This window comes from Callospermophilus lateralis, chromosome 16 (genome assembly GCF_048772815.1).
Source record: "Callospermophilus lateralis isolate mCalLat2 chromosome 16, mCalLat2.hap1, whole genome shotgun sequence".
Classification (NCBI taxonomy): Eukaryota; Metazoa; Chordata; class Mammalia; order Rodentia; family Sciuridae; genus Callospermophilus; species Callospermophilus lateralis.
The window spans coordinates 87,625,226-87,643,294 of record NC_135320.1 but is presented as its reverse complement, the minus strand read 5'-3'; the positions used below and the strand labels follow the sequence as shown (position 1 = coordinate 87,643,294).

General features: G+C 49.4%; 1 protein-coding gene across 1 annotated transcript in view; it reads left to right on the top strand.

Annotated features, from left to right (window-relative positions):
- Positions 1-18,069, top strand: part of Col22a1 (collagen type XXII alpha 1 chain) — a 216,866-nt gene that overhangs the window by 69,466 nt on the left and 129,331 nt on the right. The window contains exons 16-21 of the mRNA XM_076836022.2: positions 3,166-3,219; positions 5,339-5,383; positions 7,408-7,452; positions 7,792-7,821; positions 8,079-8,132; positions 11,243-11,296. Of these exons, the coding sequence (XP_076692137.2) occupies positions 3,166-3,219; positions 5,339-5,383; positions 7,408-7,452; positions 7,792-7,821; positions 8,079-8,132; positions 11,243-11,296 (282 nt within the window). The remainder of the gene's footprint in view (positions 1-3,165; positions 3,220-5,338; positions 5,384-7,407; positions 7,453-7,791; positions 7,822-8,078; positions 8,133-11,242; positions 11,297-18,069) is intronic.

The window sequence follows — 18,069 nt, the reverse complement described above, 5'->3', positions numbered from 1 at the left end:
GCGACCAGCTTTCCCAGGAAATGAAGACTGACGAGCCAAGGGTGACTGTGGCCTTGTGAGGGGGAGCCTGCCGCTGGGAGCTGGACTGCCCTGAGCTGCCTCAGTTTCCTCATCTCAGAATGGAAGTATTAACGTCTTCCGTGTAGCTTGTGGGAAGGCCGGATGAGATAACAGAAGTGTCCAGCTCGTAACGGGTGGTCCATAAACACTTGCTTCCGTTCCCACCTGAGCTTCAGAGGAACCCAGCTGTACATGATTCAGAGCTTTGTTTCTGCCAAAACACTATTTGGAAACAGCAGCCTTTCCATGAGGTGTTGGGCAGCCTCTCCAGCAAGCTCTTAGCATCTTGTTTGCACTAAGACTTGTCTAGTCAACAGAAGCTGCAGTCCTCTGGACATCCCAGACCTGTAACGACTGGAGAAGCCTGGCACACTCTCCTTACTGTACAGCAGGAGAAGCTGAGGTGGTGTATTCCTGATGCCATGCGTTCTCCATGAGAAGAACAACAAGTTGTAGAAGCCCCTCGTCCAAGCCTTTCTTTTCCCTGTGTGGTAGACCAGGCCCGAAGCACTGGAACACGGTGGGATGTTCCCCTGGACTCCCTTCCCTAGGTGGCCCACAGCCCTTTCTGCTGAAGTCAATGTGGGGGAAGCTCAAGAAGTGGACGGCACCTCCAAGCCATGTCCAGGGGAGAAGATTCAGTTAGTGCCTCCAACAGCCTGAGTCCCTCCAGTGTGTAGCATCCCCGTGGTGTGGGTCAGCCCTACAGTGATTCTGGAGACTATGTTTGGACCCTGGCTCTGGACTCTGTCTGTGGGCAGCATAACCTTTGGAGAGCCATTTAACCTCGAGGCTCAAGTTTCCTCCATGCAGAAGTTCAGAGTATCTACCGCATGAGACTGCACCAGGATTAGAGGAGTTAACTTCTCTAACAAGTTTAGCAGGGTCCTGGGCAGCACGCCCCGAGTACAGAGGGTGAGAGGAGAGACAGAGACAGAGAAGCGGGAGGGCGAGCTGTGCATTCTGCTAGCTCAGCTTTGGGTGTGATTTCTGCCTCTCTCGCTGATGTGCTTGGGGACTTGGGCACCTCCATTTCTCCATCTGCCAAACAAGAATCCAGGGCTGCATGCTGCCCTGGGCCCTTTTCCAGTTCTTATATTTGATGGGTGCTTAAAGTAGTCTATGTTCTCAGGAACCTCTCTGACTCTTACATCAGCAAGAAGGAAGTTTCAATCTTCCCTTGAGACAGGCCCTTCTAGCTACTGGGCCATGTCCCAGTACTGCCTTAGCCAAGCGTCACCACCCGTCCATCAGTGTGGGTGTTCACTGTGATGTGGGAGGCAGCCCTGCTTCTGGGGCTTTTCAGAAGATGTCTGTGTGGACACAGGTTGGGGAAGGTTCTGTAGGTGAGAGTAGTTCCTGGTGTTGAGGGACAGTGAAGCCCAGAGGCCGTCGGGGGCTGCTGAGTCCTGTTGGTTGGCAGACAGTGAGATGCATCTGGTGGGGACATAGAGGAGTCCACTCACTGAAGACCCTGGGAATTGGCCACTGTCAACCACAGTTTTGTCTGGAAAACCAGGTGCCCTGACAACTAAGGGTGGCTCTGGGCATTGGGAGCATGTACTGTGTGCTGAGTCCTGTATGTGCTTAGGCCCAGGGGGAGTGGAAATAGGCCAAGGGCAAAGGGTCAGGAGGCTCTGACTCTATTTATGCCAATTGCACAAAGTGGTTTCTTCTCCCCAGTCCTAAATTTCCTCATTGGTTGCTGGGGCTCCAGCCTGCCAACTTTAGAGTTTGGAAGAAGAGGAGGAGCAATAACAGACGTGGAATCAGCAGAGAGGAAATGCAGACAGCTGTCCTCTTCTTCTCCTCAGATCTCCTGCGATGAACCAATTTTTTAAAATTATATATACAATAGAGCTTGAAAACAGAAATGTGTACATCGGCCTACTAGATATATCGAGTGACTTTTGGAAGAGAACATGTACATGAGTGTGTTGTCACAGATGCAAGGTGAGAGGAAGTCCTGCTGTGGAGCTGAGAGAGGAACTGGGACATCTCCCAAGGTCAAATCCATGGCTGCAGGTGGTCCTGGGGGAGTTGTCAGCAGTTGCCCTGGGAAGCTGAGTTGGGCAGCTCTTTCCTGTCCCTCGCCCCCAGATTAAGGGACAGAACCATACCCCGGGCAGCCAGTGGTCCCCAGGAGGAATGGGAAGGTCAAATTCTGAGCCTGAGGGGAGCAGTTAGCACAGTGTGGACACAGGGAAGGGGAGCGTGTCTGCTTGGCTCAGTGAAGTGTCAACATAGGCACAGATCCACCTCGGAGCATTGGCCTTTCTTCATCATCTGAGTTCTTATAGCCAGCTCGAAGGACACTTGGTGAGGACATGAAGCCCTGACCTAGGTCCACTCGTGGGACAGGCCAATATCTGTGAGCACTGTCTCAAGGAAACCAGTGCAAATCTGGGGAAAAAATGTTGCTGCTCCTGGACTGTCCTCGGGAAGCAAGTGCTTCAGGTTTGCCATCTCCTGTCTTAGTCCCAGGTGTCTTTGAGGAAGGGATTATCCTCACTCCCATGAAACATCATAAACTAACAGTCTTAGAGAGGTAAAGCAACTTGCCCAAGTTGCTCAGCTAGTGCGATTAAGGGAGCTCTGGATGGGGGCACGGCCCGCTGCAGTCAGTTCTTAGATGTGTTCCAAGTAGGGGAATGTGGTAGATGTTCATCTGGGTGTACTGGATGGAGGAATAATGCATGAAATGTGCTTGTGATTTTTGCAACTGCATTGCAAATCCCACACATGTATCACAGGCAGACCCAGATGACAAGGAGGGTTTGCAGCTCACAGAAGCTACATGGTCAACCCTAGGTCACAGATTTGGGAACTGAAAGGGACACACGTGTCTGATTCCTCTGACCCTTCACCTCTGTTCCTTGGCACTCTTTAGGGCTGTGTGTGTGTGTGTGTGTGTGTGTGTGTGTACCTGTGTATCTGTGTGCTCATGTGCATTTGGCCTTCCTGTGCTGAGAAGTACCTGATGGAGGGTGGAGCTGAGCATGCTGGGACACTTTCCGTGACAGTGACCACAGCAGTGTCTCTTCAGCTGCTGCCTGGTGATCATATGCTTGTAATTCATTTTTTAATTGTCCTTATTTTTTCCAGGGCGAGCGAGGCCTGGATGGATTCCCAGGAAAGCCAGGGGAAACAGGAGAGCAGGTGGGTGGGTGCTCGGGATGGTGGCTGGGTTTTGCTAGAGGACAGAAATGATTGATATCAAACTCCGGAGGGCCTTGGTCCCTGGGCTTCCTTCCTGTCAGCTGAAGACAGCAGGAGGCTTAGTGACCAACCTCCAGTTCTGTGACCCTCGTTGACTCTACTGCAGAGCTGGAGGGTCCCAGTGAATAGACTACTTTAAGTCAATTGTATGTTGAGTAGCATGACGTGTTGCCATGAATGTGAAGACTATGGATGACATGCTCATGTCTCAAGTGACATGCATGTCCCGGGGTTGCTGCTCTAATCTTGTCCATAGAGTACAAGATTAGAAATGCTCTGCAATATGAACTGGGTGAACCAATCAGGAAGCGTAGCTACAGGGGAATGAGATGAAGCCGTGGAAATTGTACAGAACCCTCATGTGCTGGCCCGGGCAGTCTGTCAGATACATGGTTAATGGGGAAAGTGCATCGAGGACTTACAACACACAGCATCTCTCTGGAAAGATAAACAAGATGGTTGCCCCTGGAAAAGGACGGTGGCAGGTGGAAAGGGTGGGAAGGAAAATTTATGCACTTATGCATGTGAATGTATGATATATTCCAAAAGTAATTAAATTTAAATATTCTTAAAAATAAAAGTTAAGTGAAATTGTACATTCATTTTGAGGACTATTAGAAAGATGCTTATCATATTGAATGTATGATTTAACATTCTTATTAGTCAATTAATATATTTATGTAAATAAAAAATAGATCAGAAAGTATGTAAATTAACTATACTCAATACATAAATTAATTATAGTAAGCATATCAATTTTAGCATACTTAAATCTCATTATAGTTAATCCCATCACCCAGAAATAATATCTGGATTTATATTTCTTGTCATTTAACAAATTGAGATTGCATTTTTTTTATATCTTGCTCTCCTTTTATTGACATTATTTGGTAAACACGTAGCCATTTCTTAAATATTTGCCCAAGGTACCACCCAAGTGGCATATAAAAATACCCACGGTGTGCTGCTTCCGCGCCAGCACACCTGGCTCTCGATCGCTGGGAACACCCACTTGGTGATGGCTGAGAGAGGAGGCCCCTTCCCAGGAGAACCACAGGCTGTGGTAGAGGGTGGGCTGGGGAGCGGAGGGAGGGCACCTTCTCTCTGATTCCCTGGGGGACTCCTTGGGGGTGAGTGGGCTCTGTTCATCGTTGCTAAAGGTGAGAGAGCTTGTGTGTGCAGCCTTGAGTGTGTCTCCATGTCATTAGGACAGAAATCCCCATCAGTAAGTGAACACGGCTTGTCCAGCTGCCCCCAGATCCCTCCTTGCTTCTCCTGGGAGCCTGACCTGAGGACTCCCAGTGTGGGTCTCCTGGGGCCCCTCCCCTCTCCCCTCTATGGCGATTTTCTGGGGTATTTTTTTCTATCTGGGGATTGAGCCCAGGGCCTCATGCATGCCAGGCATGTATTAACCACTGAGCTACATTTCCAGCCCTTTTTATTTTGAGACAGGGGGTCACACTAAATTTCCTAGGCTGCCTCCAACTTGTGACCCTTCGGCCTCAGGTATGCACTGCTGTGCCAGGCTCCCAGAGTAGATTTGCTTGCTGTGGCTTTGGTTCTGGCCACTCCTGAAAGGGGACATTGTGTTGGGGTACTGATGAGGAGGCAGGCTCTGCCTTCATCCTCGGGGGCCTCAGTTTCCCTGTGGCATTAGCTGGTCCTGGCCTTCCCTCTTCACTTGAGCCTGGAGACCCAGCCAATGCTCAGGCCCCTAAGGATTCCCAGAGAGCTCCATCAGACTTGGCCCTCTGTAATGCCTGGGCCCGGGGCAGAGGAGTGATTTGCTCCTCCTGCCTCTCTCCCAGATTCCCTCTGCTGTGCAGCACCACACTGCAGTGGTTCGAAAGAGGGAGAGGTGGACATGAAGATCTAGGTTATTGGAGAAAGAGCCTCCTAGCAGGAAGCCCAGTCCAGAAAGTCTGTTGTGGGGGACCTGGGCTTCTGGGGAAAAGCAAGCCACAGGTTCAGAGGTGCAACTGCCGACCCTTTCCTTCTCCCCTCTCCACCTGCATGGCCCAGTGCCTGTCATAACCCAACTTGGCTTTCTTTCCCCCAGGGCAGACCTGGCCCTCCTGGTGTGGCAGGACCCCAGGGAGAGAAGGTAAGCCAGGCCAGGGGCTGTAGCACCAGCTTCTGAGTCAACAGATGTGTGAACTTCCCCTTGATCAAACCAGGATGGGGGGGAGGGGGTAGGGTGGGAGAGTCCTGTGAACAAGGTGGGTACTGAGGAAGCAGGGGGAGTTTGGGCATCAGGACCTCAGCTAGCAAGACGCTGCTGGCTATCACATTTAAGTAGTTTTCCCTTCCTTTAGGAATAAATATCCATTGAAAAACAAACAAACAAACAAAAAGCCCCCTATTATATGACATTTAGATGTATTAAAATCTTTTACTACTTAAAATGCTTCTAGACTAAGATAGGCTGTGAATACACACAACTAGTAATCTGTATAAATTCCTTGTCCTCTTTCTTCTCCTTCTGTTCTTTTCTCTCCTCTACAACATTTCACATTTTTTTAAAAAAATTAGAATAAGAGTCTTGAGAATACACTAGGCCTTTAGTAAATAAAATAAAGGTTGTATCCTATTATACAGGTTCTCTCTCTCTCTCTCTCTCTCTCTCTCTCTCTCTCCCTCTCTCAAGCATTTTGGAGAGGAGAGCAAAGTCTTTTATTTATTTATTTATTTTAATGTAGTGCTGAGGATCAAACCCAGTGCCTCACATGTGCAAGGCAAGTGCTCTACCACCAATCCCCAGCCCCATCCCACATGTCATCCCTTTTAGAACACTTTCCAACAAGGCTTAACCAGGCAAATTTGCTGCTTAGGATTTCTGTATCTCAAGTAAAATGCCTGCATGTAATAAAAGTTTGTTGTCGATTCTGCATGCTTATGAGAATGCATGTGAACGTGACTCTCCTGAGCACTGGAGCTAAACACGAGGATGAAGGAGAAGCTCATGCTCTGGGATGAGACCCCGGCCTGTGTGAGTGCAGGCTAGAGAAAGGCAGGACGAAGGCCGTGGGGAACAGGGTTTAGTGCTGCTGAGATGAGGTCAAGTAGCTTTGCTTCTCAGAGGGACCCGGGCAGGGCTCAGGTAACTCATCTTGGGGCAGCCCAGTTCCTGGAGTGTGGTCTCCAGAAGTAGACAGGGTATGCACCATGAATAAATAAACAGATAGGAAGCACTGGTTAAAGAGGCCTCAGCTGAGAATTCTAGCAACTCCCAACTCACTCACCTGGGCTTCCATTCAGGTGCATTGATTATTCTGTCACCTTCTCATGGTCTCTAGAGTTGAGATTGACATGATTGGGTTATTTTGGCATCAAGATTTTAATACATTCTTGCAGTGTTTTGATAGGAGATGCTGAATCCTAAAATTAGCTGCCAAGACTCTGGGTAAAAGGAAAAGTTTATGCTCCTAAGCTATGTGCAGGTACATTAGCTCTGAGCAGCCTCCCTGCTTTAGTGATAGGGAACTGGAGTAATGGGATCACGATTTGTATTGCCACAGTTGACAGATGTTCCCCAAGTGGAACCAAGATTTAGCTCATGCCCTGGGGAACCTGGTCAGGTCACCTGCTCATTAAGAAGGAGTAGTCATGAAGAAGGCCTTTTGTGTTCAATGACAAAGAAAGTGGACAGAGTCATCACAGCATTTTGTTGCTCGTTTATCTGATAACTGTTTATTGAATGCTGACCATGCGCGAACTGTGAACTTGACAAAAGGACATGGCAAAGGATACGGTCACTGCTCTCACCGTAGTGCCTGCTGTGTGCAAGTGCTCACTGAGTAGGAAGTTTCTAGCAGCAAATAGCTGTGACGAACCCTGAGGTGTTCATGGGACACCAACCAGATCTAGGCACTGGGCTGAATGTGCACAAAAGACAAAATGAGACTCCTGTCCTCTAGAAGCCTGTGGACTAGGCATAGAGATAAGAATCAGACACAGAAGCTTCAAAAATATTGTAGGGAGGCAGGAAGTCCAGGCATGGTGACCCTAGGTGTGATAGAACATGGACAAGGTCCACTGGGCTTGCAGGAGTGAGCAAGGACCCCGAGGGGGCAGCAGCGGAAGGTGGCAGCAAGTCGCTGAGTTGAAACGCTTGTTCTTTCTACACAGGGAGACGTGGGACCTGAGGGACCTCCTGGTGTGCCTGGCTCTGTGGTGAGTGCCCAGCAGAGGGTGGGAGTCAAGCACTCAGGTGCTGATGGACCCAGGGCCCTGCAAGAGTCCCCGTCTCTGAGCATGAGGCAGAACTCTTCGGATGCTGCCAGTTGGGTGGAAAATCTTCAACACCAAAAGCCAGAGAAAAGGCAGAAGCCACTTCATTATAGTGTGTGTGTGTGTGTGTGAGTGTGTGTGTGTGTGTGTGTGAGTGTGTGTGTGTGTGTGTGTGTGTGAGTGTGTGTGTGTGTGTGCGTGCATGCTCTTGATGGAACTTGGAGAGGTTGACTATTGCTGAGAAAATGCCAGCACCTTTGCTAACGCCTGTCTGCCCCTCAGGTGCACAGAGAAGGCCTGAAGGGAGAGCAGGTAAGCGGATGTGGGTCCTCCTGTTGTGGGGACTTAAGGAGGAGCAGAAGTAGGAAAGGCCACAACCCTACAGTTGGACTCAGGCACGGCCTTCCCACGTCCAGTTGGCTTTCTGGAGTACAGATGCCTGCACCCATGCCTCTGGGTCCCTGTTGGGAGCTCAAGAAATAAACTCTGGTCGGGGACAGACCATGGGTGGTGGTATCCCTGGTCATGTGGAGAAGGAAGTTGAACTAACACATGACTTGTGTTTCTAGGGAGCTCCGGGACCAAGAGGTCACCAGGGCCCACCTGGACCCCCAGGAGCTCCGGTAAGCCATCCCTCCAACCCAGGGTGAGCTCTGGGCACTCTAGGCCTGGGCAATGGTAGTCCCCCCATTATGAGCACGGCTGTCTCGGAGGCCTTTGCGTCACCATGGTGGAGCTGATCTCATCATTCCAGGAGGAAATGCTGTGCGAGGTGAGACCTCGGGCTACAGCGCACGCAGGAGCCAGGTGTGGAACTGCCACGGAATTCCAAGCAGGCTGTCCCCAGTGCCCTCACTCCAAAACAAGGCTGTGACTGGGGCTGCCAGGGTTCTAGTTTCCCAGAGTTCTAGTTTCCTCCAGATAAAACAGAAGACACTCAAGTGCATCACGCAGGTTTACTCCCCGAGGCTTCTGGTTGGTGCTGACGAGGTGGCATCCTTTGATTTCCTCTCTGTTAAGAACATAACTGTGTAAATAGCTATTTGGGGAGAGGCCACTCTAGGGGAGCCCATGATCGTTTGTGCTGTAAGTTCAGATACTCGGGATGCCCAGTGAGAACACAGTGACCACCAGGGGGCCCAGTATTACAGTTGCCCCTCCTGGCAACGGGTTGCTGCTGCTGCTAAATTGCTCTCTGAAGGAGATAAAGCAACTCTCATTTTTATGTGGTGGATGAGATTCATAATGAATTATTGAGGCCCAGGCAGCATCAGATACATGTGTATGGTTTTGCTGGAATAAAACTAGAAGAAACAGATGATTTTCCATCCTAGTATCATTAGAAGAATTTCATATAAAAAATCATGGACAAACTAAGCTACTTCGTGTCTCTGTGATGTCCCCAGGCTCATGTTCCCTCTGGGGAGGACTGCGTGGGGCACCTTCACCTACAGACACACCTCTGCAATCTGTAAGGCTGCACTGTTCCCTCCCATCCTTTTCCAGTGAAGGCATTGGAAAAAGTCATATCACTTTTGAGAGGCAAAACAGAGTCATATCAAGTCATATCACTTGCTCAAAGTCATATCACTTTTGAGAGGCAAAACAGAACTTGGGATCAGTAATCTTGGAATGTGATCTTGGAATCTTGGAATCTGCCTGACTAGCTGGCCCCCACGCCCTTTCATCACTGAGAGCTCATTATGCAGGACCTAGGAAGGTCTTGAGCCTCCCGAGGTTCAAATACCAGAAGAGCACAACCAGTCCTGCTGCCCAGAAGAGCTGTCCATGGTCCTGCAGATGTGTTAAGGCCCGGTGCTGCTGACAGAGTTGGGTTTAGTACAGTCATAACATTGGTGCTGAAATGCCTATGGACAGAGTTCATGAAGCCAGTGACCTTGCTAAAGCCTTTTTAAAGGGAACAGTATTGAGAGGTCCAAGACTGAGGTTCATAAGGCCAGGATCAACTCCCCTCCATCTCTAAGTCCACAGGGTTATTACTTAACACATGTTCGTAGAATGATGGCCCACAGCATTCTTGGGGGCGTTAAAGTGGGGCCTGAATGCAGAGTGAGCTTGTAGAGAGCAGGATGACTTTGGGATGACTTGGGATTAGGAAGCACTTGGCTTCACATCCCTGTTCTTCCACGATGGAGATTTTTGAATTTGGTACCGGGGTCTGATCTTGTTTGGTCCCACTTGTTTCCTTCCTAATTTGGAAATCATCACCATCATCTCTCACATAGACATGCCATGAGTGTTAATAAACTATTGTGCAAAATCTTGCTCCATGAAGACTTAGCCCATTGATAATATGAGCTGTCATTTCTATCTTCTTTGGAATCCCATCAGCCCCTGCCTTGGGGGCTTCTGCAGAGCTCTTACCTTCTACATATTCAATGGATTGAATTGAACCAAGTAGCTGTCTTCAGTGACTCTGTTGAGAATGGAAAATTTTGAATTTGTGTTCAGCAATCCCAGAAAGAAGACAATATATCCTATTCTCTAAATGGGAGCAGGGTGCCGCATTCTGCATCCAAATCCTGGCATCTTCCATTATTTCTCCAGAGGAAACAGGCCTGATGGCTGGACCAGTCTCAGGCTGACTGATTGAAGGGCCAGCTGGGCCGATCAATGTCAGGCATTTCTTGATGCTTAAAGCAAACTCATTCCTGCAGGGTTGCCTCACACTGTATGCCCCAAGCTCAGCAAAACTCTTGTGAGGAAGGAGATCCACATATTAAATTCCTGCAGCTTGGCTATTCATTTATCCATTTACATGGTGCTATTAAATGCAAAGACCTTGGACCTAAATACAGCTCGATCATGTAATTAGTTATGCAACACTTGACAATAATAACTGTTAGTATTATAACCATATTTGCTTAAGGTGAGGAAATTGAAATGCAGAAAGAATGTTTCCAGCCAAAGTCCACCCAGAGGTGGTGAACTGGTACTGGAGCTCAGGGTCTGAGTTGTCCACTGAGCCTCCACACCTGGCTCCAGATGCTGTCATTCGGGGTGCTGCCAGAGGCTGTGCACAGCCTTAGAATCCATTCCTCTTGTGATCTTTACAACTGCTCAATAGATGGCTGTATTATCTCCATGTCAGAGAAGAGATTACTGAGGTTCAACCATGTCGAGTGTCTTATCTGAGGTCATGCAGCAGATATACAACAGGGTGAGGGGTCAGGATCTGAATTAGGTCAGTGTGCTACCCTCGCCCACAGTCAAGGTTCCCTGTCCAGCTGAAATTGACCTTTCCTAGATAATTTTATGCATGTGTCTGGGCTGTCATACTTTGCATGTCACTGTTGCCCGAGAATCAGCAAATCCAAGCTAGTTCTTTCTAAAACAGCAAGCCACGAGGCATGGACACTGGGATTAGAGTTAGACACTTGGATTCCAGAAGATTCTTCTGTGTGTGCTTTATGGAAATTGGTGATGGAAGCCATTTGAACCTTACTGTGCTCATTCATAAAATGTATACCATGGTGCTACATCTTCCTTATTAAGCATACTTAATTAGATCAAATAAGAGCAAAAGTAGATTGGAATGAAGGGGATGTCGTCTCCTCCCCACTCCATCAAGATGTGATAATATTTCCATATTCAGTGAGAGAGAGAGAGAGAGAGAGAGAGAGAGAGAGAGAGAGAGAGAGACAGTGCATAATCCCTGCTGTTGTACCCTGCATTCACCATTCTCCCTCTCCCCCTTTTTTCCATCCTGAAGGGTCTGATGGGTCCAGAAGGCAGGGGCGGACCCCCTGGTTTGCAAGGTCTCCGAGTAAGTACCTGTCTTCCCTTTCTGATGCTCCACCTTGCAACCCATCCCCCGATTTCATAAGTTCCAATGGAGGAGATGAATCCACTCCAGAAGCTTGGGATGAGTGTTGGAAGCCAGAGGAAGGTTTGGGCTCTGCTCACTGGCCTTTGGGAGATCTACCACACGCTCTGAATTGGGTTGGTCCCTTGGGACATGGAGATGGGTCTTGCCCTCTGCTGAGTGTCCAGCATATAGAAACTGCAGTGCTGTGTGATTAGGGTTCCCTGGGAGAGGGAGGCCCAAAGTAGAGAGAGCACAGAGATTGGCAACTGACCCAGTCTGGGGATGGCCAGGGATGTTTGAAGGAGGTGATATCTGAGCTAAGTTTTGAAAAAAGACACAGAGAAAATAGGGGCAAAAAGGTAGAAGCTGCCAACTCAGTGCAGCTACTTTAAACAGATTCACATTATTATCGTACATCATGTGGCTCGGCATTTGATTTAATCAAATTGAATTTAATTTAGCACTCATCTTCTTATCTAAATTGTGCACACCTAACAGGTTTTAGTTCACCAGTAAGCTTGGCTTCTGACACCATGTCGTAGGCTTAAGGAGGGCTGCAGAAGCACCTGTGGGTTAGATGCCCCCCTGGACACCCCACAGCCAACTAGACTGGGACCCAGACTGAGCTCTGTCTGCCATTCCCAGTAGGTGCCTGGTGCGGAATAGGGAGGCAGAGCAGTTGTTAAACTCTAACCTTAAGCTCATACCATTTTTGTTGATTCATATGGAAAAGTGCCTGTGGTTCCCACCCACCTGCAGATTGGACCTTCAGCTCCAGGAATAGTGAACTCACTGCCTTGGAGGTTTTCCTGCAGGGGCCAGGTGACCACTGATCCATGGGTGGGTGCACATCCTGACATATGGCAGAAGCAACCCTAGTCCCATTTACAGTCCCTTTTAGCCTGCAGATTCTGCAGCTCAGGCAGGTGGATAGTGTTACACGTTTGCTGTGGATTGTCATTTCCCTCCCAACAAGGAGGGAGCTGGGCCACAGCTCTACATCCTCCATCCTGAAATTGGATAAACCTGCCCTTCTCACCCAACACAGACTCCAGCCTGTCCAGTGAACTTAATTGTTTGATTTCCAAAGGATTCTGCCTCCTATAAGTCTCTTGGATCTTCAGATTCTAGCAAGAACTTATTTTGGAATCTAGGTGAGCTTGTAGAAAAGTGTCTCCAAGGTACTTTAGGTGAAAGAGAAGAGTCAGTTATCTCAAGCAACAGACCTTGGGGATGCCACCTCCTGTCAGTCAATGAGGCTGTGAGGTGAGTTGCTTGCTCCTCTGGAGGGTGGAGGGCCCTGAACCTCCTGGGTGTGAAGCTCTGCCTCACTTCCCTGCAGCTTGCAACCCCTGCAAACCACCAGGTCTCTCCAAGCCTGAGGCCTCCTTGTTAGAGGGGAAGGCCACCCTATGGCCATGTTGCCACGGGGCCCGGGATGGCGTGACCCTTGGTGGGCAGCAGACTGTGGCAGTGTCAAGGCCTTTGTTCCCTCTACATCCTCGTCTTTACACACCACGTGATCAGTGTTCACGGAACCTGTCCTCATTTGTACTGACCTGTTGCAGTACTACTGTTCCTGATATAGTACTCGGTGGTAGGTGTTTACCTGGAGAGGTCTATGAACATTCTTTATGTCTTTACCTAATTTTCTTGCATGAAAGAGGAGAAGGAGCATCTTGCTGTCAGGCTCACACTTTCTTGGGCATGATTTCTTGGAACCTTCTGGGTGTGCTTCCGAGGAATGGCTGTGTCTCACCTGGGAGTGCTTTACTCCTAAGAGCCACACCAACCACAGACGCAGTGGGTGTCTGGCCTGGTCCCAGCCTAACAGCTCAGGGGCCATGGAAATGGGGCAGATGCCCCAGGCCTGGAGATTTGAGGAATGAGGAGAGTCAGGAAAGCAGGCCGGGTGGGGTGTGGTATTTGTTGAGTTCTGGTTATGTGCTGGTCCTCACCAGAGCCTCCGCGGGTGCAGGGCATGCCTGAGGGAACACAGCTCCTTGGTGGCCTCTCAGGGACTTGCGCCCAGGACTGTGTGTCCAAAGCCTGCCTGCCTCCTCCTGCTTTTTTTCCTTGTATGTGTGAGACATCAACCAGCTCAGTGAGCTCTCCTGATCGCAGGTGCTCTCTGCTCCATGCTCTGGGAGTTCCTGAAATACCCAAGGGCTCCCCTGCCAGGCCTCACAGTGGGCTCAGAAGCTTGCTGTCCATGCATTGGGGCCTGACAGGTGTTCTGGTGTTCAGAGGGGTGAGGGACCTGGGCTCCAGGGAGGTCTGCCTAGAGGGGTAGCAGGACTGGGTTCCAGGTGGTGCAGGGAGAAGGCACCACCAGGGGTGGGGGCGGCCTCCAGGAGCCAGTGGGTTTGTGGGGGAGTCAGTGGGATGTGGAAGCGGACACAGAAGTGGCCCTGAGGGGGCTCTGCACACTTGCTCACCCCACAGCTCTGCTGTACTTCCTCTGCAGTGTGGGGCACAGCGCTGCAAGAGGGCTGTGGCCAAAGCTTCTCCTTCATGCCAGGCCAGCCCTGAGTGGGGCACTCAGCTGACCCTCTTCCTTTCCTTTTGGTGTGCTCTTCTCCGTTCTCCCCTTTACTAGTTTATCCTTTTCCTTCTCTGTCCTTTCCCTTCTCCTGTGCCCTTCCTTCCAAGTTCATCCATCCTGCAAATAGCACCCCAGTGGGCTTCTGCAGCACTGATTGGGGACCAGATGGGTCTTAAGCAGCTGGGTAGTTCAGCGAGGATGGGCCGTGCCCTGATGATGGTGGTGCCCTGCAGGCAGTGGAGGAGAGACATCATAATCCACATGCAAGTAGGTGATGCAGGCAGGCCGCGTCGAGAACGTTGCACTTAACCCAGCTCTCAGGAGATGAGGGTGCAGGCTGGCATGACAGCCAGGTTGGGACACCAGGTAGAGGGAGCAGCTTGAGCTAAGGGCCTGGGGCAGGGGAAGGTGAAGTCAAAGAAATGAGGAAAAAAAGCCTCGTGGGCCATTGTAAAGACTGTGAAGGAATTGAGAGTCAATTGATTACACTCAACAGATTTTGTTATGAAAAAAAAAATCTCGGGCAGAAGTAGGAAGAGGAGTTCACTGAACCTCCATATGCCCAGGACCCACTTCAACACTCTGAAGCCTTAGGGGTGATGTTTTATTTACACCAGCACTCACTTCCACCCACCACTGGATTAGTTGGAAGCAATTCCAAAAGGCACATTATTTTGTTTCTAAATATTTCAGTACATTATCTCTAAAAGATAAAGGATTTTAAGAGAAACAAAACAATGAGACCATTATCCCTCCTAAATCTGTGAAAACTCTGGCTTGAAGTTTCATCAAATATTTATCTGGTGTTCAACGTGCTGCTGCCTCATACATTCCTGGCTGCAGTTTGCTCACTGCGGACTTTTGAGAACGGCAGTGGCGGGCTGGCTTACATTCCAAACACATCCATTTGGCTTCTGTGCCGAGAATATATATTACAAGGAGCGGGGAGACCAGTCCTGGGTTCCCATGGTGATGGAATGGGAAAGGTGACAGCTTAGGCCAGGGATGGGGACAGGAAAAGCAGAGGGCTTCTGAGCACTCACCTTGGTCCAGATCACCCACCAGGAGTGGGAGAAGACTGAGAAAAAGGCAGAAGCCATATCCTGAAATGGCAGCCCCTGGCAGAGCACTGGCCCAAGCTGTTTTCAGGCAGGCCAGAAATGGCATTGACACTGGGGATAGAGGGGGCAGAGGGGCTCCTGTCTCTCCTGCTTCCTTTGTGAATTGCAGATGATGACCAAGGGGAGGGGGGTCTTTGAGGCTCCTGGCCCTCCAGCAGCTCTGGGTGATTCTCTGATTTGGACCGTGCTCTGTCCTGCAGACATTGCTAGCTCAGCACCTGCAGTGATGGAGGAAGGAGAGTAGGAGCTAATTGTGATATTGTGGGCTTGGAAGCCGCTTCCTGTTCTGTCATCTTCTGGCTGAGTCAGGAAAACCCAAGACAGAATGACTTATTCAAAAATTATATATCTGCTTCCCTTGTCATGACCTGTCATTTCCTCCTCATCAATTTCAATTGAAACATTACTCGGAAGAGCTCCCGAGTGCTGCTGCACACACTCAGGCTGCTGAAAGGCAAGCCACCAGACAATGACAAGGTACAGACACGTGTGAATTGAGAAGCAGAGGCTAAAGCACCGGGTGGGGAAAGGAATTCAGGCCTCTCTTTTAGAGATTAGTAACAGGCGGACGCTATAATCCTTGGCAAGGTAAATCCATTCATTTTGGACAAAGCTAGTATTTTTCCACAATGACACAACAAAGGGGGAGAATTGGAAGCTAGGTGCCCTCTGCACCATCCAGCAGAAGAGCAGGAAGTGCCCACCCAGCTGGAGGTGGGTGGGCAAGGGGCTCCCTGCCTCAGGGGTTGCCTTTCCCTTTCCCAGGTGAGAACCCGCCCGGTTTGTCTGAGCTAGACAGCAAGCACAGTCACTTAGCTGAAGTGAGAGATACTGCAGATGCATCTGAATTGGAATGTTCCAGCAGAGGAGCCAGCTTGGCTGCAGGCTGCTCCGGCACTTGGACACTCCAAGCCTCCAAGAGAGTCACTTTCCAAAGATGTAGTCACCCTCGTCGTCCACTCCAGATGCCACAGTTGTCTCTCACTTCAGCCCCTTCTCATTTTCTGCAGAGGGCTTGACTGATATTTTTCATATTTGAGAATTTGTTTCCATTTTCTCCATTAGAATGTGAGACCATAAAAGAAAGGATGTTCTCTTTTTTATTTAGGTATCCTCGTTAAGGAAAAGAGGGCCTAACGTGTAAAACACAAAGTTTTATATATACATACAATATATTTGAAATATGGAAACGTACAATTTGCATAAACATCTAATGGCACATTAATAAGCATCTCAGCAAGATGAATGCATGAAGCATGGATTGAGATCTCTGGGTACCGATGTGATTGAGGGGCACGAGGAAAAGGACAGGACCCTAAACTGGAATCAGGTCACCTGGGTTCTGATCTTGAACGAGAAATGTCCCTTTCAGTGAAGACAGCGTGAGCCTTGCTCTGTGGGGCAGAGTCCTGGGTGACACAGCTGAGATATCATTTTCAGATCATATTTTCTCTTCTCTGGATCAGAAAAAAAAAAAAAAGAAAAAAAGTCTTGTTTAAGAAAATCCTAGGTTGTCAGGCACGTCGACTTCATGTCAAGTTTGGGATGTCCATACTACAGACTCATCATGACGGAAGGGGTTCTTGAGACTCTCCGGGAGAGACTCCATGTCCAGAAAGATAGCATGGCCTCTCAGGTCCGGCAGCCTCCTTCTTCACATTAGCCTGGGAGTGTCTTCTGTTCCTCTGATCATTTTCTCTGTATCTCTGGTCCCTCCAAACTCGTCTTGTCCAGTGTGGCGCCTCCTCTTACTGAACCGCGAGGGCTCCCTCCTCCTCGCGCTGTCCTGGGCTGTGTCGCCGGGCTGAGAACACACCTTGGAAGGGGGCTCCATCTTGGCAGGCGTTGAGCTTGTGTGAGGTAGAAAGAAAATGACGATTGCTTCAGGGCAGGCACCTCCCGGGGCATCCTGGTGGAGATTGCCTTGGAGAGAGCCGGGACCCTCAATAACCCACTGGGCCACCCTGTGGGCTGCCCTGGACACCTCACTTAGTCTCTGGTGACTTCCCTTCGAGAGGAGGGCTCGTGCTGCCCGCAGCCCTGATCTCCCACAGGTTTGGGCGAGAAGACGGCAGTCTTGGCAGGGGATGGCCTGGTTTGCATTTGTCTCATTTTTCCATTTTTAAAACCTTTCCTCTGCCTTTTCCTGCTCTGCCAGATGGTAACAGCATTGTTTGGATCACAGGCTCCTGTTTGATTCAGTCCAGGGCCTGGAGCCAGGGTTTCTGTCAGGACACCCTGGGTTTTTTCCTGAGCACCTGGTTTTATCTTCGACCGGTAGAAAATGATCACGTTTGACATTTGGAGGCACGGAGAAGAGGAACCAAGCTCGAGACCACACGGAGCACATTAGAATGATGCACACAAGCAATCCTTTTATCTGTTAATGGCCCCTCGAATGGCTGTGTTAACTCATCCTGCCTGGGAAGGGGTTGCTGTTCTGAATTTATAGGTTTCCCTCCTCTCCACGGGCAGACGGGCAGCCTTGGAAATACCAGTCCTGCTCAGCATCCTGGCATTCAAAATGCCTTAGAAAATCTGCCCTGGTGATAAACTGCAAACACTTATCCAGATATTGTCCTGGGTAGAAATTTAAAAGAGAAGAAAAATGACAAGGTACAGACCTATTGTTAGTAAAACAGCTCTTTGTTGCAGTAGAACTTGTCCTTGTCGGCACTTCTCAAATCCCTACCATCAGTTATGAATCAAAAATGCAGAAATGACATAGCTGCTACTGCAATTCCACTGCCCAAACTACTACAAGAACACCACTTCCACACTGCCAATGTTGCAACCACCACCATTAACACCACCATCACCATCACCATCACCACCAACACCACCATCATCACTAACACCACAATCATCACCACCATCTCCATTACCATCACCACTAACACCATAATCATCACCACCATCACCACCACCATCACTATCACCATCACCATTATCACCATCACCACCATCACTACCACCATCACCATCATCACTACCATCACTATTATTACCACCACCATCACCACCACCACTACCATCACCATACCATTATCATCACCATCACCACT